A 23,485-nucleotide genomic window follows, 5' to 3' on the forward strand; every position below is an offset into this window, starting at 1 on the left:
ATAAACGTCATTTTGATGTACACTTGAAAAAACATCCTTATGACAGTTACTATAAGTGTCATAATTACCTGCTGTTATTGTTGTATCACTGTCGGATCCAGTCGGCTTGGGGGGCGGGCCTCGCTGTCCCGTCACTATATCAACTTGATCATAATCCCTAAAACAGACCGTTTTTCAATATATTTTGTCTTGTAATTACTAAGCGATTTCTCTGGTCCGTTAGCAAGTTCCATTTTAGAGAATTATAATATAGACCGTATAATGGTTACCGCCGTTCGTAGAAATAGATACAGTCGAATAGACTCATTAATTATGATTGGGCTTATAGTTAACAAAGCAAATCAATTAAAACAAAGTGGAGTCTAAGTTCATCTGCCTAATACCTGTAGCGAAAATACAAGTCAAATATTATTCTTTATTATTTTATACCATAAAATAAATTTAAGTCACATACGCATCAAGTTGTAAGTGATTGTACGCGTCCGGCGACTGGTCCTGTAACGCGTTGCGTAGCGCGTCCCGCAACCCACCGCCGCCGAGCAACGACCATACGAGTAGCTCTGTCATGAAACGTGCGCCTGCGCTGGCTGGTCCTGAACCTATATAGAAGAACAAAGGCTTTTTACATGGCTTAGATTACATAGATTACGGTAGATGCTACAATAATCGATTTTTCAAAAGTTCGTATCGATTATCAACATCTGGTTCAAACATTTTACCTACATTATGAAGACAAATAAATCCATTGTCATGATATGAGATGTTCAACTATCATATTGATAACAATCTTATCCGATACGATACGATCAACCACTTATAGATGTTATCAAAAATACATGTTACAACCAACTATCAGTATTCTCACCTTGAGGCAACAGCGTGATAAGATGATGTGCCCTAACTTGTGGGGTAGGCAGTAGTAGTGGCCAGGCGGCCGCCAGCGCTCGTCTCGCTGCAGCAGCTGCGCCGGCGCCCGCGCGACCTTCTACTAGAGCAACTAGCGCAGTATGTACGCCATTGCACCACGAACGAGCTTCGCCCTCTATGTCCTCCGGTTCTGAGCCACGAGTACATTGCCATGCTTGTACCTGGGTTTTGAAAAATAAGAAACTGATAATAAAGGTTAACACACTGAACGCCGCCGGGTGGTCACCGGTGACCGACGTTAGCGGAGGATTTGCCTTCAATAGTTTTCTATTGGCAGTCAAATACATAATTAAAAAATATACAAGATTTTTAGAATTTGAAATTAGAACATGGTGAGGCTGGCTAGTTCGAACTTACTTGTAACCGCAAAAGATTGAGACACGATATAGCCATGCATTCAACCTCCTTCGTTGCTGAGTTGCTTTGTTCTACGACTATCCTCAATAGTCTTTCTAAAAGTCTGCAAAAGAGAATGATAAGAATATTTTTCAATAATTTATCTTTACTTTTAACAATCCCAAAAAAATACTTAAGGTGAAGCCAAAATTGTAGCAAAAATATCTGTAAACAACAATTTAATATTTTTGCTACTCACTTGAATGTGCTATCAGATAAATCTATAACGAATGGCAAAGAAGACGGTAGATCTCTTGGACTTTCTTCGCTCCAAACTATTATCTGTGACAGTCCACTGCAAACGCCTGGAAAGTAAACTCAAATCAGTAAGTCATATTTCATGTCAGACATGGACAACATACCACAGACACTAATTTAGGTAAAAATATTCTTTGACTATTAATAACCAATAAGACTTCACAATTCAAAAAGTAAGAATAAAACCTGTCAACAGACTGACTTACCATTAGCCTTAAGAGATGGATTGAGTACGTGCAACAGTTGCGGTACAGGTCTCGTTATTTGCGCACGTTCGTTTGTGCCCCAAGCGTACAACGCGCCCTCTGCTGTCAGAGCTAAGCCGTGGGTCGATCCCAAGGATAGATCTACCACTTTTATACCTAAAATAAATTAAAACAATAAATGTATTCCTTCGTAAATTACTTAATTGTGAAGCGTTAAGATAGTGACATACTAAAATACCTTCTAACGCATCCACTAGTCTTGGTATCTTCAGACTCTCAAGATTGCCGTGTCCCAAACGAAAGTCATCTCCTTTACCCCAAGTGAATACTCGACCTCTGCAAATATATTAATTAAATATTACATAATATTGCAATTGAGCAGTTTCCTCAGTCATCGACTTTCCAATACAATGACATATAAAATACATAATCACACTTTCTTCATTCATACATTTGATGATCTATTTCATTTTCAAATTTTTCTAGCTATTCTAGAAATAAGTCTGCTATTTGACGTAAAAGTTTTTATATAAAAGAAAACTGAGACCTGATAAAAAAAAACTGGTCGTGCTAGCGTACCGACGCAGACAAAGACCCTCTAATGGTGCTTACATGATAGTACAACTTACTTTGAAAACATATTTTAACATGTAAAATGTGCTAAGTTAACTTTAAGACGGAACTTACTCATTAGTAAGCACAGCATTCCAATGTTCTCCAGCGTAGACGCGCGAGTAGATATGTGCGGACCTTGATATCAGAGGGCGAGGGGCTCCGCCTTCCGCGTCACCGAACACTTGCAACGTACCATCTATTGTACTGCACACCGCTTGACCATCACCCCAACCTTGATGGAGGAACAATTTAAATATAACTTTATATCGTGTGATAGTAGGTCGTTTTTTTATTGCGCAAAGTTAGCGCCAAAAGTGATAAGCCAATAAATTATTTATATGAGACATTTTCATTCTATTTTGCAGTTTTCAAAGTAATATTAGACTTTATATAACACTAGTTACTTCCGCGCGGTTTCACCCGCTCTGCTCGACTCCTATTGGTCATAGCGCGATGTTTTATAGCCTATAGCCTTCCTCGATAAAAGGACTATCCAACACAAAAATAATTATTCAAATCGGACCAGTAGTTCTGGAGATTAGCGCGTTCAAACAAACAAACAAACAATCAAACAAACAAACTCTTCAGCTTTATAATATTAAGTATTAGTATAGATTTAATAAGTGTTAAATACGTCTGCCTTTTTGCGGTTAAGAAATTAATAGAAAATATTTTGAACTATTGCTTACCTAACGTGACATCAATAACCCGTCCTAGATGCAAGTTGAAGGTGACAGGTTGCGGAGTGAGACAGTTCTCGATGGTAGCGTGACCGAGGCGGCCTTGCGCGCCTCGACCCCACGTGAATAGCACGCCTCGTGACGTTAGTGCAGCACTGTCAACGAATATTATAGATAACTATGGTATAATTTTAAATGTTTGATAAGCCGCTGACTTGTTGGTCACAAGTGTAACAAACAAATTAAATGAGCTCTTCCCATTTCGGTCATGTATGGTATGTCTTTCGATTTTTTAAGTTCTCCGTAGTAAAACCAGAATTTTACTCAGTGTATAGCAATAGGTTATCCCTTTATACATTGGAATCTTCCCAACTTTTGCGAAAAATTATAAAAAATAAATATTTTAATGTTTTAAGTTATAAGATAAACTTAATTATTCAATGATAATATTTCAGTATCATCGCAGTCACCTGCAAGCATCCCCAGCAGCGACCTTAACGATCTCATGTTGAGCTAGATGGTGTAGATGCGCGGGCGCGTCCCTGGGCGCGGTGTCCCCGTGGCCCAGCCGGCCGTCGTCCCCCGCCCCCCACGACCACGCGCCGCCGCACGACGAACGACACAAGTAATGGCGGCCGGTCGGGTGACAAGCGACTTGCGTTATTGTCTTGCTTTCCAGTCCTGTTAAGGAATATAAGAGTTATTATAATCAATACTAGTATGTTTTTCTTTCTGTTGAAAATTAAATAAAGCATGGGACTATACCTAATGCGCTCTAACAAGGTGCGGCTGACAGATTCAGTAACGTTTCGTATCACTCTTGAAAGTTGCTGCGATTTAAAAATTATGCCTTAATATTTTAGCTGTATCACATTCGTATTATGTTAAATCATTCGGATGCGTAGTTAATTAAATTAAAACCAACCGGAATGTTCTAGTATTCAATTAAAATCTAATGAAATGAAAAATAAAGTAAAGTGTTATGCGTATAACGTAAATCCATAGTCGTGTTTAGTGATGGGATGTACGGCTACGATGGATAGGTAGTCGATGTTTTTTTAGAATAAAAAACGAAAATCGTGCGTCGTTCAATTATCATTCTTAAAAAACCTTTAATTATGTGGGTAAATCCACTGTAGACGCGGCTCTCTCTGCCCAAACCACAGTGACATTATCTGAGCAGAAATATGTAGTAGGCATTTTTCTAGACATTTCCGGCGCCATTGATAATGCGTGGTGGTACTATTCCAACATATACAAACTAATATATCCTTGTTTTCTTCACGGTTCTGTAAAACTGTAACTCAGAAACACCTCAGGGCTCGGTCATAAAATATTTATTTTGACAAGTATATACACGTAGTTAGACTGCACAACTAAATAACACACACATTTAATAAAAAAATTCAATAGAATTAAATGTATGCTGCGAGTATCGATAGCGATAAAAAAAGATTTTTCTAATGTCCATCCCTAAAGAGAGACGTCAACGTCATACTGGCATCTGTCAGCCGCACCTTGTTAGAGCGCATTAGGTATAGTGACCGGTATATCGTAAGACCCGACTAAACGACTACACATTTGACAGAGACCAGGTATTCGGAGGAATAATTGAAAAAAGAATTAAATTACGATATCGATAAGTATATTAAGTAATACACATACAGAAGTGCTGATTATTTTTAGGAGTATTTCAGAAACCTGAGTTATTTGACAACTAAACTTTTAATAGTTCGGTGGCTTTATGCCTCACTAGCGACAACAGGTAACAGTAAAACAGAGAAACATAATATAAATACGCGACTTTCCACTAACCTGGCACTAATTGTGGTGTCATAGTGTCGTAAGGCAGTGTATACACAGCACCATCTTGAGTGAGCAGCAAGGCTAGTTTCTCAGCGCACGCTATCTGTTGGATCCTCAGAGGACCCAGGTGTATAGGTCCTGAACCAACTGATACTACTTCTTGAGCCGACTCTATGCACTGGAATGAGAAAATAAATTGGTACAAAACATATTTCGACTTAGAGTTTAAAAAAAATATAGACGAATTTAGACATTACCAAGATACATAAATAAGGGGTTTTAAATTTGGTCTTCTTATGAGATTATTATTATGTACTTAAATACTTTTATAAAATGGTGGCATTAGTATTTAATAAATATATTCATGAATCCTTTGTCCTACTTACAGTAACAAATCCTCTTAATGGTGGAAGAAGTGGAGCTCCCAGTCTGTCCAGGTGACATAACAAAGCAATACCAGCTTTTCTTACTCCCATCAACCCATCACCACTTGGAATATTTAGTTCCCTAAAATAAGACATGCAATTAGCAACTTTATTTCATTCGCAATAAAGGCGATTGTAGGTATCACGAATATTCTCTGAAACAATAGTTATGATGGATTTGGAACTTTATTTAGTATACCGTAAATGTGATTATAGCTTGTATGTAAGTATATATGACTCACTTGAGGTACATTTCCGTAATATTAGGTTCAGTAGATGGTTCATTGTTGATAATGGGAGTTGGCGCTGTTACTTTTGCCATTCGTCTTAGAAACGGTCCTAACGGCGCTGTGCATTCTTCTAAAACAATCCTGGAAAAAATTATTATAAAGTTTAATTTAAAATGGTCTTTGTAATGTTTATTACTAATTTTATTTCTATAACTAAATTAATAAAGTAACTACACAACGGGACAAATTCAAACGCTGTGAAAAGGATTGGCCGCAAAAAGCTTTAAACTAAACAGAGAGAAGTGGAAGTAAGGTAGGGAGGCCTTTGCCCTGCAGTGGGACGATCATGGCTGAAATCTAACTACAAAAGATTTACCTATTATCAGGGTGTCGTTTCTGCTTAGGAGGTAATGTGACTAGAACATCAGCGGCCTTCAACAAAGCGGGTAGTTCAGCTCTCCGCGCACATAACTCCACCCACACACATAGGGAGGTTCGCCAGTCACCTTGTGGTACATTACACCCGACTTCTCTGTTGGTAGAAAAACATATTACACCTTTTATTGATTTAATTATTTGTTTCTACTAAAGTCGCTATAAATAGAAAAAAATTAATATAAACTAGAAAAAATGATACTGAAACAATTTTATTTGCTATTGTTAAGCAGTTTGTTTTAATACACAATAGGAGTTCGACACACGCAAAGGTCGCAGATTATGTGCATTTGTTACACTGAATGAAATAATTTGTTTCTATTGTATTTCATAAGGGCCGTAAAAGTAAATGAGTAAGTCAAGCATGCAATCATTTAATAATAATAGCGATCACATACCCAACAACAACTTGATGCAAGAATTTGGCAGCACTATCAACAACTTCAGCCCATATCTTCTGTGACCTTGGGGCAGTTGTGGACCCCGTACCAGCGAACAGTCCCGCATCGGGCAGCGCTCGTACTGCGTCGAGAGCGTCTCGGAGTAACGCGGAGCAAACGTCTGCATCTTCACCGCAACGCCATGCGCGACGCACGAGGGAGAGGGCCAAGCGAAGGGCTGCACGAGCACCGACTCGAGCGAGGCCAATAGCACTAGAATATTATAGTTAAATAGAATATCAATAATTATAAGCTTCGAACAAAAAAAAAACAGATGACAAAAGAATTCAATGCCATGGTTTCCACATAACTATTAAATATTTCCTGTAGATTTACCTCAATGCAGATGCTATTAATATCAGACAAGTATCCACCAGTTTTAATATATTCTCTATTGACAAAAATAAATGGAAAACAAATTGTATGTATGTTTACTACATACATTAATAATTTATTCACAAGCATAAAGCAACAGTACATGTTTGTGAAACATCCTGCTCAGTGTTTAACATGCACCTATCTGTTTAATTACCAATAAGTTCACTCAAGGTGATTATTATGAAATAAGAGTAGTTAAACAAAATTCCATATGAAAAAAGAAATGAAGAACATATTTCTTTGTTTTTACTAATTACTTGTATTGTTGCATGACTTACAACTGCCAACCCAGAGCACACGGGTTAATCTAGAAATGTGCTGATTTTATTTATTTATTTATACTTTATTGTACATCACAAAATCACAAAGGACAACATAAATAAGCACAGTGTACAATGAGTGGTCTTGTCGCGATGTAGTGACCTTCAGTTGGATATAGCTTGTACAGAAAGTCCAGAGATAAACTTATAATTCTGTCTACAACATTATAAAATAATAGATGTGCTACAAACCTCTCTGAGTCATCAGTCTGCTCCTCAGTATCTTCCTGGGTGTCAGTTCCCTCTCCAGGTTTGTTCAGAGTGCCCACTACACTGCTCAGTGCCCTGTTACTGACTGTATGAGGTGGCTTTCTTTCTATCCTCACTCTTTTTACCTCTTTGTTCTGACTTTGATCTCTGGAAAAGGGTTTTGTTTCGAATTTAATTTACAATAATATTTATTTTGTTGGTACATAATAATGTCTTGTTTATTTTATGATAATGAAAGTTACTATATTTTTTTTTATAAGATATCAAAGCCATATATTAGCAAATTGAACAAGTTATTAGCAAATTAAATTAGGACACAGCTTCGATATTTTGTCTTAAATTAAACCTTATGACATTGTGATAAGTCTTATCTTAGTAGGTCAATATTCGAATAAGATTTGGTGATGTACTAGAAAAAGACTACAGTATTCAACAACATACAAATAAAATAACAATACCTAATAACAGCTACAAGATGTCTATTGCACAACACAATGAGTCGACGGATCTGAGATATGAATGGACAACTAACAGCCGTGTTGATTGCTCTCACTCGCTGTTCCCAGACCAAAGCCTCCATTAAACTTTGCAGGCATTCTGGACCTGGATATACAAGTTAAAAAAAAGAGGTCAACAAAACAATTTAGGTAGGTATAATAATACTAAGTAGAACAAAGGAACTAGTGATGATGTTAACTCTACAACACATGTTTATAAATAAAAACATACCAGGGTCTTGTTTCCATTTTAGGTCATCAACTATCTGGTGGGATGGAGGTGGTGCCACTAGCTTGGACCGTATAGAGATTCTGAGCTCCTCCTCAGCTGATAGAGTGCTGCATGGTGGGCAGGCACACCCAGAGTGTGGCCCACAGAGACCATCACAACAGGTGCAAGTTAGAATCTGAATGGAAAAAAATAATGTTATTGCAGGAGTTCTAATTAGTTTATAATTAGTCCTAATGTATTAATTTTAATTATGGTAAATCATAAACATACTAAATAATTTTGCAAATCGAAAACTTAACATGTGGATGTATCAGCCATCATACGTACCCTCAGACCACAGTAATATTTTCCACTGTCACCAAGTTTAGAAGTGGCACCAGCACTATTTACGAGCCCGTTTCCGGCCTCGAAATATATTTCTCTGTCTTGCAAAAGACTATTGAATAGAGTGCACAAGCCATCGGGATCATGAAGCGCTTCTTGTAAATCAGGATTTAGCCATTTTGCATCTAAATGTTGCTGTGGACGAAATATGAAATCGTCCTGATCTTCAGGGACAGACATTTTCGCAACCGGTGCCTTTGATAAATTCACACACCCATTTTAAGTTTTTGTAAAAACTTTAATAATAAGTCTTTACAAATTAATCGATCGTTAATATATTTTCATTCTAGAATATCGAGTAAAAAATATTATAATAATACATCGAAACAAGAATCGACAAATCAATCGGCCCGAAGAAAACTGTCAAATCCAACACGTTCCATTTTTCGAGAATCAGCTGTGTCATTTAATTTGCTTAATAGAACCGTTTGAACGTTGAACTACCAATGGAAGAATGAATTATTTTTTTTATTTTTGAACAATACAAGAGACTTCTAAAACAATATAATGTAAAAATTTTATATTAGTATCCCAAACTAGGTGTATAAAATACAGATACTGCTTTTGTTAAGACATTTGTTATGAAAAATGAAACGTAGGTATGAGCTGGGCGTCATTGAGAGTCGTTCTAAAACGTGGACTTATTCATATTTTACCGTGTTTGAAATATATAATTATTTATTTTGCTGTAGTTTCGATTTTCATTATATTTCTTACAAGAGATACTAAATAATGTGTAGCTAAATATCATGTAAAACCGTTGTAAATGATCTGATTAATCATTTTTTCTTCTACTTCCAAGCTTTTACTTTATCCTAAGTTTGGTATTCAAATGCACCTGCTACATTGATTAAAATATTCACAGATAAAAAAATATTAATCATTGCCGTCGTGTTATTGTATGTGAACAATGTGTTTTACCTACGCAATAATTTAGTGCAATATAATTGTTATTACAAATTAATGGACCCTGTGCTGGTATTCCAATGGATACAGATATTTTAATTGAAAATAAGGACTACTTATATGGTAATTTTTAGTTCTGTGTATTATGGTATGCTCCGGCTAATTTACAATAACAATGTGCTGCTAATTTTATTTGATTGAATCATGTTATTGACCCCTCAACGTATTTTGTATTAGCACGTGTCCTTGGATGCGCTTTCAGTTTTAATTCATTGTGCGTAATTAATTGTAAACAAACAAAGATTTCTCATTTATGAACGCCGCCTGCATTACGCATTCAAATGTTATAGTGTAGTAAAGTCAGTAAAGTTATATCGCTTTTTTATCACTTGCGATAAGGTCTGTCACTTGCACTTCACGAAATATTTTTATAACTTTATTGCAGGTGAGGATTTTCTCGATCAGTTGTTGTCGTCAAATGACTACAAATGGTCGTCTCTGCTGGATGCGACAGACGCTTCGCCGAGCGAGATCCTGGCTGATGCTGCACCTATCTTAGTACCGCCGATATCACCAATTCTGAGTATTAAGTCATCAGAAGGCAGCAGCAATTCTGATTCTGGCAGTGAAGATGATTCCAAAAAGTTAGTAATTCAAGTAAAAGCAGTAAAAAACCATGATCATAAAATAAAACATTTAGTAATAGTCATATAATTATTATTATCTTCAGAACAGTTCAATTAATCAAGAATGAAATGTAAGAATCAGGTTTCCAGACACTTTCACACAAATCTTTGGACTTTATATAATTTTTTGGAGCAAAATACTGTTAGTTTCACTTTTTAATGTGAATGATAAATTACTTCAATATTCAGTGATAACTGCAATAGTGTCTGTATCATATACATTGAGGAAACTATCCAAGGATAACATAATTTAGAACAAATTGAGTAATAATAAACTTCATCCTATATGGCTATAATTAATGATCTGATACTGGTTATAATCTCATAGGATTAACTAGCTTATGATTATGTGGTATAAGTAGATAAATGCCACTTGGAATCTTATTGCAAATAAGAAACTGGTGATAATATCTTAACCCACTAGTATACTACTATTTGCAATGGATAACATTTAACTACTTAGTTTTAGTTTTCAGTCTTGATCATCCCACTGCAGGGCAAAGGCCTCCCTGCCCTCCTTCCACTCTCTCTAATGTATACTACCTATTATTATCCAGCTGATAATGTATGCAATACTTATTAGAACTTCTTAAATTAAGTTAATTTTTTCTACAGCAGCTCCAGTGGCACATCAGCTAGACAATCATCTCAATCACCTTTTGATTGGACAAATTTTAATGAGGAACCTACCAATAACTTGAATCTTGAAGATATTGAACTGTTCCTACAAAAAACTGGTATGTTTGTTTGTTATTTTGTACCTTATCATCATTCTTATAAGATTCTTTTATGATAGAATATTCTGTTAATGATAATATTATCATAATTTATTTGATCTTATTGTTCAAAGTTTAAATTTTGTACCATATTTAATATTGTATTATGTTTTCACTTACACAGTTAAACAAATGATCTTAGTTACTTTATAAACTTTCTCTCCAACATGTATTTTACTTATCGGAATCTGTCATCTGCATGTACTGCATATATATTTATGCAATTAAGGTAAGTATTTGCATTTAAATGTTTAATTGTTTGTATACAGCTCCCAATCCTGATAACCCACCATTACACAAAGTACTGACAAATGGAAAATCTCCTGAAAGAAATGGACCAGTCATGGCTATTGAAAATGGTGTTATTAAGGTACATAAAGTATAAGATATTCTATTCTTGGTATTGATTTTTAATTTAAAACTGCATTATTTTGGAGGCACATGCAGTCAGACATAACATAATATTCACTCTTTATCGGTTATGTTATGAATCTCATGTAATAGGATGAGCCTATGAGTGATACAGACAATACAGTGACACTGTCTTAGATTATAGACTATACTATTACTCACCACAAAAGTATGATGTAAAATTTTACTTGTTTGCATTAAAAATAAAATAATCCAATAATCTCTTTCGTTGCAGGGCATTAAAATGGAGATTGAAGACTGTGATAGTGAAATAAGGAACTCTTATTCTAAGGGCAACAAAGGTGAGTTTCCATTGCATTGGATTACATCACTCTAATCTAAATAAGTTCAATGACTTGTTAACATTTTGGTTGTACAAATATTTGTTGTTAGAAGAAATGAGTTAGGTTAATCTAATCTTTGTTTGTTGACTAGTCTGTGGATGTAGTGAAAATATGACTAAGTGAGGTAAATGGTCTTTGATTCTCAGGTCACCAATATAGTAGATTAGCTTCTGCTAGCGGCGTCTCTCGCATTCCCGTGGGATAAAAAGTATCCTATCACCCAAGTTAGCTCATACCCTGTCTTTGTACCAAATTTCATCAAAATCCAATTAGTAGTTTCAGTGTGATTGACTGACAAACATCCAAACAAACCAACTTTCACATTAATAATATTGTTGTGATAGATATCTATCTACCTATCTACTTTTCATCAAAAACATAACTTGTTTTATTGAAATTTATCTACACTCTTGTATGATTAGAGGCATACATATGTTGGAAGTTAAAGAAGCATGGTAGGCTTCATACCGTGCAGTAACCAATTTGTTTAAACAATGTCTGGGATGTTGCATCTGTGTGAATATGGTACACAATGAATGTGAAAATGACGTATGTTTCCTACTTATACTTTTATAACGGAGCGTCGTAATATTCCACGCATTTTATGACTTTTACGAGCATGTCGCTATGTACATGTCGTGATTTATGTTTTATCAAGATTATATGGTCATCGATACAATGCATCATAATTATATTTACATTGTACCTGCTACTAACTTGGGGACTGTTATTTACTGTGTGTTATTTACCATAAATTTTCATTATTATTAGAGTAAAAATAGACAATTTCTGTATTTTGAATTTACATTGATTAAGAAGCAATATATCTTATTTGCAGTGGTTCTGCTAGAGTGTTTAAAGGTCAGAGGTGTATCTTCTATGTAATGTTTTAATACATACTGTTAATTGACAATTATATTGGTTCTAGGTAATGGTTACCATCAAAACTCTTACTTCAAAGTGGTGAATGAGAACACAAATAATTCTCCCAATGCCAATGACAATAAGATTGCGGTGAATGGCCAGATTCAGTTGATAGTGGAACATAAGAAGGTGCCGAGTATTTTGAAAAGGCATTCCAATGTGACCACGAAGCCACCCAGTATTATAATCCCGGCGGAGAGCACAAAGGGCGGGAAGATCGCAATATCACCACTGACACAAACTAAATTTAATGGGGCCAAGGATGGTCAAGTTCAGGTTTGTATTTTTTTTTATCACAATAATATTTTTTGAGCTAGTTTTTTATTTTATTTTCGGATCAGTCACTTCAGGACACACACATCAGCAAACATTAAATGTATTCTTCTATGTGATGTAACTTATGCATATGATTATGCTAATACATATTAATGTAGAGCAAGACACATTTTGTTAGTAAAATCTTCTAAGTCTGATATAAAAATATAAAATTAAGGCTATGTGAAACAATGAACAATACAAGTATTTCAAAACAAAATGATGTGAACTAGATACGTCTGAATACATGTCAGCACTTTATACGTATGTATAGCCAAAAAATGTTAAGACCAAAGTAAACAATTCGCGTAATAATCCACTATCTATGTTTACAAGTAATATACATATGTATGTTTACATGCTGTTTGCACAAACGTTATCGAGAATTTTCCCCGGGTCAATACGTTCATACCTATAGCCTTTGACTTTGAACTATCATTATTAGTTTTTGTATTACCTACTATTAATTCAAAGTAGTTATTAAATGGATATCAAGTAAATTGAATCGAAATAGTCAATTACGCATGATGTTTAATGTATTTTTTTTGTTACTTATAAAATCTTTTATTGCAAAATAATTAGCTTTTTGCCCACTAATTCCCCTGTTGTATTCAAATCTTTAGAAATATTACACTTAAGTCACTATCTTCAAGATTTATGAATAAGGGTCGGTTCATATTTGACGGAACATGCGTCGCGTATCGTCGGTCACAAAACAGTAGACCGTCAACAAACAGTCAACCCATGATACGCTCGACGTATTTTACGTCAGATATGAACCGATCCTTACTCTATATTGTTTATCTATTTCCAGGTAACATCACCAAGAAGTAACATAGTAATTAACCCTAATCTGACGGTGTCCACCAATGGCACAGCGCCACAGATAGTACAAAACCATGTGATACCTCCTTACGCTGATAGTGAGGGGTCCAACAGCCCTACGATAGACCTCTCCAACTTCAGTGAAGCGGAGATCAAGGCTATCAAGAAGCAACAGAGGATGATTAAGAATAGGTAAGAAAGAATATAAAAAAATACAAGCATGTAATGATGGTCCTAAAAATTTCAATATGGAGATACAAACATAATGCTTTTTTATCTAGTGGTTGTGTATGAGTATCAAGTCATCATTGGTTTAGTTTTTGCCTATGGAAGATTTATTAATCTTTTCTACTCCTAAGCCCATTCCAAAAAAACTTTCGAGTACTTACTAAATACTTAATATGTACAGAATGAATATGTTGTTACATGTTTTCAAAATGAGTTTCTTTTAAAATTTCCTGTGCTAAATTAATTATTATGTTATCGGCTTACTCACGTACTGTTTTGACGAGGAACTCGACTAGTTTCAAGCCATGCTAGAGGCTCATATTCATGAGCAGCATTCCGCGACACACGACGCGGCGATTGTCGCGCTGCTACTGGCGATTCGAGGATCGCGCCCATCGCGCCCTCTGTCTGGAATCGCGCGCACTATCTGGCGCGCGGGACGATGTTGGCTCGTTAAACTCGTTCGCCGGCGGCTGCGCAGGTGTTAGATTCGATTCTCGGGTCGGCGCAAAAACGGTGTTACATACCGCGCTCACTGTGTCACACTCCAGACCCGCAACATTGTAGGTTGACGCAGATTGTAGACTCGGCTTCCAGGCAGGTGGTAATGCCCAGCCACCGTCTCTGTTGAAGTTGGGATGGCGATTTATTTCGATGGCCTCACGTACTTTCCGCGGTACAAAGTATTTCTCCCTCGCTAGTACGGAGACCTTGTCGAAGCGAAGGAAGTGAGTCGTGCCCGCGCTACAAGCATGCTCAGCTACTGCCGATGTATGGGTGTCCCTGTTCTTCACACTGCGTATGTGTTCTTTGAGTCTGGTTGTGATGTTGCGGCGAGTTTCCCCGATGTAACTCGAGCCACAGTCGCACGGTATCATGTATACCCCGGGAACTGCCAGTGGATCCTTATCCTTAGGCGAGCGTAATAAGTTCCGTAATTGACCGGGTGGGCGTAAGATCGTCCTGATGCTGTATCTTCGGCGTAACAGGTGTCCGATGGTGTCGGTTACTCCTTTCACATAGGGTAAGAATGCTGGAGTCCGCTCCGCAACTGCCGGTCGTCTTTTACATGATGAACTCGCCAGTCGAGTACATTGACGCCAGTTGTACCCATTTGTTTCCAGTACCCGTCTAAGGTGGTTAAGTTCCGCGTCAATGTACTGGGGATCACACAGGTTCAGTGCCCGGTTGATTAACGTACGGGGAACAGAGGCAAGGTGGGAGGGATGATGGTGTGAGTCGGCTCGTAGGTACCGGTCCGTGTGTGTCGGTTTACGGTAAACCGTGTGTGACAGGCGGCCGTCTGTTTCACGCCTCACGAGCACGTCCAAGAACGGTAACATTCCCTCTTTTTCCTCCTCGGTCGTGAACTGAATGCTACCGTGCACCGAGTTTAGGTGTCCCACGAATTCCGCCACATGTTCCCGGTTGATGACGGCGAATACGTCATCAACATATCTCCACCAGTGAGTAAGCCGATAACATAATAATTAATTTAGTATGTCTCACGAAAGTTACAATAAAATAATTTCCTGTGCCTTTAAATTATCATAATTTTACTACCAACTAGTTTTTATCGAAATAAGACTGTGAATTTTAACTCGACGTTCAAAGAGAACTTCATTTCGATTAGAAATTAACATTCGAAATAAAGTTTTATAATATTCGAAAAAAGTTTAAACTGCAATGATTCAAATGTTTGTGATACATAAAATAGTGCCACCACATTTACACAAAAGCAACTTTATAATGATAGAAATATGGTTTATTTTACCTCACCTAGTGCACAACTTATGTTTCTTCTATTCTAAAGGGAATCAGCATGTCAATCTCGGCAGAAGAAGAAAGAATACGTGACTGCGTTAGAACAGAAATTGTTTGAAGCTCAGCAAGAGATTGCCAGGTTGCGACTAGAGAACAAACTTCTCAGGGACCAACTGGAAACTGGTGGGCGGAGTCGGAAGGTAAGATTGCTGCATTTGACATTATTATTGTGATCGAAAATACTACTTAGTAGGTATACTCGTGCGTTAAAAAAATGTTAGTAAACAATTTTCAGTACCCTTAGTATAAGTTTGCTTTACCTTTAACGATATCGAAACGAAAGCATGTTCGGCGCTCTTATTGGTTGGTTAATTCGCGCCGGCCAATTAGAAAGCTGAACGAGCTCTCGTTACGTTTTCATTCAATGTTAAGCAAACTCGTACTAAGGGTATTGTTCTTCAATGCTGGCTGCATTTAAGAACAGTGTTAATCATCGACTTCCTTTTTCAAATCTATTCCGATTTTAGCTAACGACAAACTGAACAAACTTTAGCATTATTACATACAGACACATGTCTGACCTTGTTTTACATACAGTTTGTACATAATATTAAAATATTACCTATAAACTCATTACCTAAATTTTATTTACACCTGATTAATGTTGTAACAGATGCCGCGACTCGACGCCTCGCTGTTGATACCCAAAAAGAACATAGCTGTTATATTTGCTATGGTATTCATGGTATCACTAAACTGGAACGTTCTTGGGTAAGGACAATGTTACTCTTGTTATGCTATTGATATTTTATTTGAAGCCATAAGCCTTTAGAATAAGATTCAAAATCATGTTTGATTTATGAATTAACACAAAAAATATATTTTAAAGTTTGACGAACCATTTAACATTTGTTATTGTACATACATAAAGATCAGTATCAACTTTAGCCATCCTCTTCTAACAAACTTAATTTAACTTCCTCAAGAATTAAATTATACAAAAATATACTAATAACTGTTCATTGTTTCATTATTATAACTAACAAATACATTATCAAATATAAATACGTAATTATTCTCATGTTCCATCACTCTTCTAACATAACTTTTGTTTGTTTTTTTTTTTCACAAAAGGTGGAACGCAAAGCCTTTTGTCGGGCCCTCCGCCCCACACCGGAGCACAAGGCATTTACTATGGTCAGAGGACACCGCTGTAGATATTGTAAATGGTGTGTACCCCTATCCCTTTCATTGTTTTATATCACTTAAGGGTCTGTTTCACTGCCAATTTGTCAATTAGAACAATATACTTGATTGTCTTTGTAATTTTATTGCTACTATAATTTAGTGGAACAGGCCTTTAATAGCGTTTTAAGATCATTTCGAATTCTACATAAATAATAATAGAATGCATTACATTCCAAACTAGAAATACCTCTATTAATCTTAGCTCATCACAATGCAGGATAATCAACAAAGTAATTTAAGCTTTGAATTCATGGCCACAAGGCTTAGAATTAATAGCAACATACAATGAATTGTATTTGACCTTTATAAATGTTAAATGTGTATAGAATTATAATGTATTGATTCTTTTTGTTTCTATAATATATCGACTGGAAAATCCGGTGGCATACAGTCAAGACTATTGACTGTTTCACCTTCAGAAATAGATATTCTTATTTTTCTTCTTACATAATTATGATTCTAAACAGGTTAGAACTTAAGAACCTGATTAAATACTTTCTTGCTCAAATTGAAGATGATAGAATAAAAATTAATAGAATTTCATTATTATGTTTTAACAAAGATTTGGGATAGGTACTCTGTTTTTTTAAATATATGTTTAAATTCCCCAAAGCTCTATTTCTCCTGGCTTAACTAAAGTAGTCCTAACTCCTTATAAAATAAGTTTCCAAACACCCTGATTCCAGATGACTTAACAAATGGGACGTACGTGACAGACTGCCAGAACGCGACAATGAAAGCGACGGACTTTGTGAACATCAATCAGACGGAGAGTATACGGATAGCGGGCGAGCTGAAGCGATGGATCGGCGGCGGGAAGACGCTGAACTGGACGTACGATGTGCCACGGAAGAAACGACAGGCTTATCTTAGCGAGGAGAAGATTAATGGTACGTTGATACTTTGTATGTATTTATTTAGTCAAAATTTATTAAAATGTGTATGTGTGGTTGAATGGTGTAAACAAGTTTGCTTTATCAACGTCGAGGTTCAGTAATTTCTAATTCTACATTTTATACTATGTTTACCTTATCTCTCATTTGTTGCAATAATACATGCATAACCACAACACCACGCACAAGCCTGTCTCCCATGGCGGATGGTTATGTATTTATTGCATTATACAAATGACATAAAGGGAAAATTATATACGTCATGTAATTTTGTGGTTAAACTCGTCATAGTTTTCCTCTAAACTCGGTGGTAAAAACAGGAAAAGTTGTATGATAATTTGTAAGTACATTAGATAATTTATATAGCATACATTTTTACAATCTTTAATTTTAATTTTTTTAATTTAATTTACAGGTGGTCTACTAGAGAGCTACAGGCTGTTCAACAAACTGCATTTAGAAAACAACTTAATGGACTTTCCAAGTATAAGGACTCACGCAAAAACCGTCAAGGACAAATCACGATTACGTCGTCTAAGGAGGAATAAAGACATAGATTTCGCAGAAAACGCGGTTATAGACTACGAAACTCTTTACCGTAAGCCTATGAGGAAAGCTGTCAATGATTTCAATATGGATGACTTAGGAGAGTGGAACGCTTTACTTGAAGCTCTACATAGGCGAGACGACACGTTCTATATTGTAGGTTTCGGTAAAGGGGAGCATTTGTTACTACCAGCCGTCTCACATAATGTCACTAGGCCACCGAAGATGGCTCTGATCTTGCCTGCTAGGAGTGGTAACGGTAAGTTCAAAATAATATTACAATCATCTTTTATTTTATATGAGTTTCAATTATATTTCCGAATAGAAGTGCTTCACGTTACACAGTAATTTCAACTCTAAACTAGCAAACATAAAGTTCGTTGTTACTAACACGTATTTTCATTATTAATTTCAGATTCTCTAATGAATGACCACGTAACGCTGATGCAGATTGACTGTTCAGTCGTCAATACAACGCTAGTCAAGTTAAAATCTGACGCTCTACCAGAAAGCCTAAGGAAACCCACAACCGACCCGACAGTCGAACAAGAAGAGAAACGTGAGAACACTTCAACTTATTACAAAACAAATAATGATAATATTGATATCAATCTCCTACAAAACTCTAGTAATAGGATATCTAATTATTCAAAAAATCAAAATGTGCCACATAAAGTAGATGTAGGCAAAGATGACTTATTTGCCCAGTACTTATTCTCTAAGTACGAAAACTCTAAAGACAGTCCGGCTAAAAGGCCTCGTAGTAAAAAAACTGTTGAGAAAAAAGAAAGTAATAGCACTACAAGTTCAACGTGAGTTTATTATTTAAAATTCAGTATTTTGTTCTCTACGCTCAAACACCTGATTGGTGGATAAATTGTACAATCAGTACCCTTGGTACGAGTTTGCTTTACGTTTAAAGGAAAGCGCATCCGGCGCTTTGATTGGCTGGCTCAGATGAACCAACAAATCAGACCGCCGAGCGAGCTCTCGTTTCGATCTCGTTAAACGTAAAACAAACTCGTACTATGCTGTCTAAATGCTTCTCATCGTCACGAGATGACCATGCGTAATATTGAACCAATGTTTGTGTTTACTAATTATGTTACGTCCATATAATATTTTATGTATAATTCGTTTTTATTCATGACACTTATTATTATTGAATGTTCGTATTACTTCATGCTCTGGAATAGCATTAAGTTCAGGCTAATATATAATCTACCTAAATATTTTTGAGAGTAATTAGTCTTAAGGGACCTTTTGCCCCAGTGGTGCCTACCACCTGTGAGAGGACTGTGTATCTAGGCAACTACAGGTAGGTTTTAATATCTTCCAGAAAATTCTAATTTAGTTTTGATACTTAATTGTCAACGTGTTCTATTATATCTTACAAAAAAGTGTTAAAAGAAAAATATGTTATGCAATAGATTTAGAATGTACATCGATCTCATTATGTCGAAACCACAACGTGTGAAATTATTATTTTAATGGAATATAATAATATAAATATAAACGTAAATTCATAGTAGCGTAGATTTGTCGGAAAATGTGCATTACGTTGTAAAGATAAAGTTGAATTTACTATGACATCAAATCGATGTTTCGACTCTGCGCTAATATGAATTAACCCTTATCTGAAGATATATTTATGTTACAGATTTATTAATATTATACTTAATCGTAAGTAAAAATAGATGCATAGAGATATAGTTTTTGACAAGCCTAGTTTAATTAAGCCAGATAAAATATACCTGCCTTGGCTGTGTGTATTATTATAGAAGGTTTGTTACTATGTTATGCAATATTCCATTAACTGGTAGAATTATTGATGTATTGGTTCAAAATAGCAATATTATAAAATATAATGTAATCACAACTAGTCTCAAGATTTTGTATCAAGGTGTTTAATACGATAATGTGGCAATTTTTAAGAGTTTTATGCAGACTTCTGTGTATTATACTTTGTGACTTTTGCGCTTCCAACCAGGGCTGGTAGTCTCGACAGTGATAACGACAGAAATTCTTCGCTATGACAGAATTTTCACTATCGATAGATTTTTAGCTTTATTATAAATCGATAAGGCTGAAAATCTATGCGAACATTCCCAACTTAGCGACCGAATGATGTCGTTAAAAATGTCGGGACTGTCGGTCCTGCTACGAAATGGTGCGATAGAGAATAAGTTTGTGTTATTCATCAACAGTCCATTATTTTAAGTGTAAGTAATGTAAAGAAATAGTACCTCAATGTAGTTATTTGTTGTCTAGTGTATAATTATTTTCATCAGTGTTTATAACTGGACAGAGAAAATAATTTGGAACCAATGAACTCTTTTTGAGTTTTCAAATTCATGTTACTTAACTATTACTTTCATAATTGTTAATTAGCTATATTATTTAACAGTTGTAATATTTATAACTATCACAAAACTATTCTATAATTTTTGTAACTTGTTGTTTTATTTTTAAATAATTATGTGTATGTTGATTTTATTTCACGGGATACTTATAATTTATTCTTTTATTTTAAGTTTCTTTTACATAATTAATTATGCACGTTTTTGTATAAATACTGACTGTCATAGTATTGTTTTCCGTGAATCAAATATTTAAGTTATATCTAACATGATTTAATAAACTATACTCTAAATATTCCAGTCTATTTTCTTCTAAATAGTCTTTCTAGTCTTGGCGAGGTAATGAACGGCATCATAAATATAAAACGAAAGATGATTCTAAAATTCTGGATGATAAAAGTAATATTCATTGAAGAATTTGTTATGCAGTAATCAAATAGTATAAGCAAATCAGACTTCGTATAAAACATAGACGAAGTTCAAGAACGCAACTTTAATTTTTCTGTGTACCCAGTTATTGAACGCAACATAAAATGTCACAATCAGCTGTCTGTTCAAGTGTCACATCAAAATATAACCTCAAAAATACAAACAAATCAACCGAAGAAACAATATTGTGCTCTACTCTAGAATTGGAGAAAAACATGACTGAATAGTTTCGATTTAGCATAATAATATTGAAATTGCACTAAGCTAGATAAAACACGAAGAATGAATTGCGTACGATTGTTACGACTAGCCGAAAAACAAACATTTCGAGGGTTTCATACAACATTGGCTAGATATGCCTCAAACGCTCCAATTCGTTACATGGAAACCCAAAAGATGTGGAGAGAAAGAGATGGAATATCCAAACGTTGGCAGTTGATATACAAAGCTCCAATGGACACTGCACTTAAGTACGCATCTTCTTACTTAACGGTATCAACGGGTATAATTGGAGCCAGCACTCTGTACTATGCTGCTTTCGTATTTGATAAGGCGGATATGTACAACCCAGTGGTAATCGGAGACAATGTGGTGATTGCTAACAACCCAGTTGAGTGCTTAGTATACCTTGGATCCTTCATTGCATTACATATTGCTATAAAAGTATTAATATCCAGATACGTCATCAGAATGTATCAGGATGGTGACGAATATTTAGCAGTGTTTAGAGGGCACTTCTTTAATAGTATAACTACACACAAGTTTAAATTGAAAGATTTTAAAAAGTTAAAACCTACTTTCTTTGTCTCCTGGGGTGAGGCTAGGTTTGATCTTGGTAATAAGCATGGCATCATATTAGAGAACTACTTCAAAACACCTGAACATTTTCACTATATGTTGAACAAAAAGAGTTCGGAAAATGCTGAAGAAGAATAATTTGTTAAGATTACAATATTTATGTTATTATGTATGTAGTTTTAATTATTAGCTTTTGTTGTTACAAGCTATAGAATAAATGTTTTCATATAACATACTCTTGTTTTATTGATATTACAATAGGAATACGTGGTCCCTATGTATCTCAACTTTAATGTGTTGTATGCTTGTCCATGAATAATAAATAAAAAATATTGATTATGGTTAGTACTTTCGGTCCACTAGGTGGATCGACTACATCATCAAAGTCGCTGCCAGTAGATGCAGGTGGCGGCTTGTCGTTCTACACGGAGGACTAAGGGGGAGGCCTTTGTTCAGCAGTGGACGTCTCTCGGCTGATGATGATGATCATTTATATAATGGGGAAAATATGCGTGTCTAAATTAAATAGCTAAACAGAAATCTAGATTTCTGAATATTATACAATTGAGACAAACATAAGCTTATAACATAACTTTTATTTTGTACACTAAAATACTAAATTACAATGCAATACAATTAGAATCCTCCATTAAATGCATTATTCCATTTATATCTTGAATCCTTCCTCAATGTCTCTCCATCCATTTTCTTCTCACTCTTATCAAATTGTTCTAAAGATTCAATTTGCTCTGGTTTGGGAGTAATTGACTTGGTAACAATACATTGACCATTTTCCTTCAGAACTGTGTAGTTTATGTCTTCTTTAGTTGGTTCTCCATAAGGAAATACAATCGGTGTAACTTTTATCAAATGTTTTACTTTCCATAGTCTCATGTTTATTTCGGGAATATTTTTTACTACTGTAACAGTATTGTGACACTGAAATAAAAGTAAAGTTTAGTGCTCATATTCATACTTATTTCAAGATTATAATTATCCTACTCATACATAATTTATACGAATATTGTTTTTGATGTACTAAACTATAACATAAGGATGTTTCACTTACTTCCTCCAAAATGTTAAATTCCCGAAGGATAGACTTGAGGTAATGCGGCTGGTGTTTACTGGGTTTGATTCGTTCCACTCTAAATAATTTAGTAGGCGTATATTCAGGGTCTTTGTGATCAGGATATCTAAAAAGTATAATATTATTGTAAATGAAAATAAGTATTAACAAGTGGATTTGCTTACACCTGAATAAGTTGATACCTTGGGTAGTACACGATGCCTCCTGGATATCGAATCCCACCCGGTGCTTTGTAGCCTTTCGACCTAATAGTCGAAACTAAGGGGCTTAACACTTTTAAAAGTTGCCCATTCATTTTGATTTTTCTAAAAACCGAAGACCATACAATAACCTCAAATGAAAATAACTCCTATTGACATTTCTAGATAATGGCAACCAACCATGACAGTTGACAGTTGAATTGAAGCTGTTGGATTTAGTATTACAATATATTAAAATTGTTTATAAGGCTATATTTGCAGCGATAAAATTAATTGTAAGAAATTAATATTGTTCATTCAATT

The 23,485-nt window shown here is 35.4% G+C and overlaps 4 protein-coding genes across 5 annotated transcripts in view; 2 read left to right on the forward strand and 2 right to left on the reverse strand.

Annotated features, from left to right (window-relative positions):
• The window catches only part of LOC118263064 (probable E3 ubiquitin-protein ligase HERC2), a 45,674-nt gene extending 36,848 nt beyond the window's left edge, over window positions 1-8,826 (reverse strand). Inside the window, exons 1-19 of the mRNA XM_035574837.2 lie at window positions 8,383-8,826; window positions 8,056-8,230; window positions 7,785-7,929; window positions 7,309-7,473; window positions 6,377-6,631; window positions 5,920-6,075; window positions 5,556-5,684; window positions 5,275-5,395; window positions 4,898-5,066; window positions 3,553-3,763; window positions 3,092-3,237; window positions 2,475-2,634; window positions 2,026-2,123; window positions 1,788-1,943; window positions 1,523-1,628; window positions 1,285-1,387; window positions 866-1,088; window positions 455-599; window positions 69-157 (exon numbers count right to left, since the gene is read on the reverse strand). Of these exons, the coding sequence (XP_035430730.1) occupies window positions 69-157; window positions 455-599; window positions 866-1,088; window positions 1,285-1,387; window positions 1,523-1,628; window positions 1,788-1,943; window positions 2,026-2,123; window positions 2,475-2,634; window positions 3,092-3,237; window positions 3,553-3,763; window positions 4,898-5,066; window positions 5,275-5,395; window positions 5,556-5,684; window positions 5,920-6,075; window positions 6,377-6,631; window positions 7,309-7,473; window positions 7,785-7,929; window positions 8,056-8,230; window positions 8,383-8,619 (2,989 nt within the window). The 5' untranslated portion in view covers window positions 8,620-8,826. The remainder of the gene's footprint in view (window positions 1-68; window positions 158-454; window positions 600-865; window positions 1,089-1,284; window positions 1,388-1,522; window positions 1,629-1,787; window positions 1,944-2,025; window positions 2,124-2,474; window positions 2,635-3,091; window positions 3,238-3,552; window positions 3,764-4,897; window positions 5,067-5,274; window positions 5,396-5,555; window positions 5,685-5,919; window positions 6,076-6,376; window positions 6,632-7,308; window positions 7,474-7,784; window positions 7,930-8,055; window positions 8,231-8,382) is intronic.
• Window positions 8,827-9,301: 475 nt separating this feature from the next.
• On the forward strand, window positions 9,302-22,125 carry LOC118262531 (cyclic AMP-dependent transcription factor ATF-6 alpha). 2 transcript variants are annotated; one of them, XM_035573978.2, is made up of 13 exons: window positions 9,302-9,468; window positions 9,791-9,989; window positions 10,647-10,768; window positions 11,077-11,177; window positions 11,454-11,520; window positions 12,491-12,762; window positions 13,616-13,818; window positions 15,668-15,818; window positions 16,292-16,389; window positions 16,753-16,847; window positions 17,553-17,756; window positions 18,175-18,564; window positions 18,721-22,125. In XM_035573978.2, the coding sequence occupies exons 1-13, from the start codon at window positions 9,426-9,428 to the stop codon at window positions 19,119-19,121; spliced, it is 2,346 nt and encodes a 781-aa protein (XP_035429871.2). In that variant the 5' UTR covers window positions 9,302-9,425; the 3' UTR covers window positions 19,122-22,125. The 2 variants fall into 2 exon arrangements, with proteins under 2 accessions (XP_035429871.2, XP_035429872.2); XM_035573979.2 differs by having other exon boundaries at window positions 10,650-10,768.
• Window positions 21,377-22,125, forward strand: LOC118262532 (uncharacterized). Its single transcript, XM_035573980.2, has one exon. It carries the CDS (start codon window positions 21,377-21,379, stop codon window positions 22,028-22,030), a length of 654 nt encoding a protein of 217 aa, XP_035429873.1. The 3' UTR covers window positions 22,031-22,125.
• Window positions 22,126-22,470: 345 nt separating this feature from the next.
• LOC118262635 (39S ribosomal protein L30, mitochondrial) lies at window positions 22,471-23,358 on the reverse strand. Its single transcript, XM_035574161.2, has 3 exons — window positions 23,165-23,358; window positions 22,962-23,088; window positions 22,471-22,831 (listed from the first exon to the last, which is right to left on the reverse strand). Exons 1-3 carry the CDS (start codon window positions 23,275-23,277, stop codon window positions 22,529-22,531), a joined length of 543 nt encoding a protein of 180 aa, XP_035430054.2. The 5' UTR covers window positions 23,278-23,358; the 3' UTR covers window positions 22,471-22,528.
• Window positions 23,359-23,485: the final 127 nt, after the last annotated feature.

This window comes from Spodoptera frugiperda, chromosome 12 (genome assembly GCF_023101765.2).
Source record: "Spodoptera frugiperda isolate SF20-4 chromosome 12, AGI-APGP_CSIRO_Sfru_2.0, whole genome shotgun sequence".
Lineage (NCBI taxonomy): Eukaryota > Metazoa > Arthropoda > Insecta > Lepidoptera > Noctuidae > Spodoptera > Spodoptera frugiperda.

Bases quoted from the DNA above. Each gene is read 5' to 3' on its own strand.
- LOC118262531 (XM_035573978.2), top strand. From the start codon at position 9,426: ATGGATACAGATATTTTAATTGAAAATAAGGACTACTTATATG. The intron at 9,469-9,790 runs GTAATTTTTAGT...ACTTTATTGCAG, and splicing joins AAATAAGGACTACTTATATG to GTGAGGATTTTCTCGATCAG. The intron at 16,848-17,552 runs GTGTGTACCCCT...CCCTGATTCCAG, and splicing joins CGCTGTAGATATTGTAAATG to ATGACTTAACAAATGGGACG.
- LOC118262532 (XM_035573980.2), top strand. From the start codon at position 21,377: ATGAATTGCGTACGATTGTTACGACTAGCCGAAAAACAAACATTTCGA.
- LOC118262635 (XM_035574161.2), bottom strand. From the start codon at position 23,277: ATGAATGGGCAACTTTTAAAAGTGTTAAGCCCCTTAGTTTCGACTATT. The intron at 23,089-23,164 runs GTATCAACTTAT...TATACTTTTTAG, and splicing joins GGCATCGTGTACTACCCAAG to ATATCCTGATCACAAAGACC. The intron at 22,832-22,961 runs GTAAGTGAAACA...CTTTTATTTCAG, and splicing joins AATTTAACATTTTGGAGGAA to TGTCACAATACTGTTACAGT.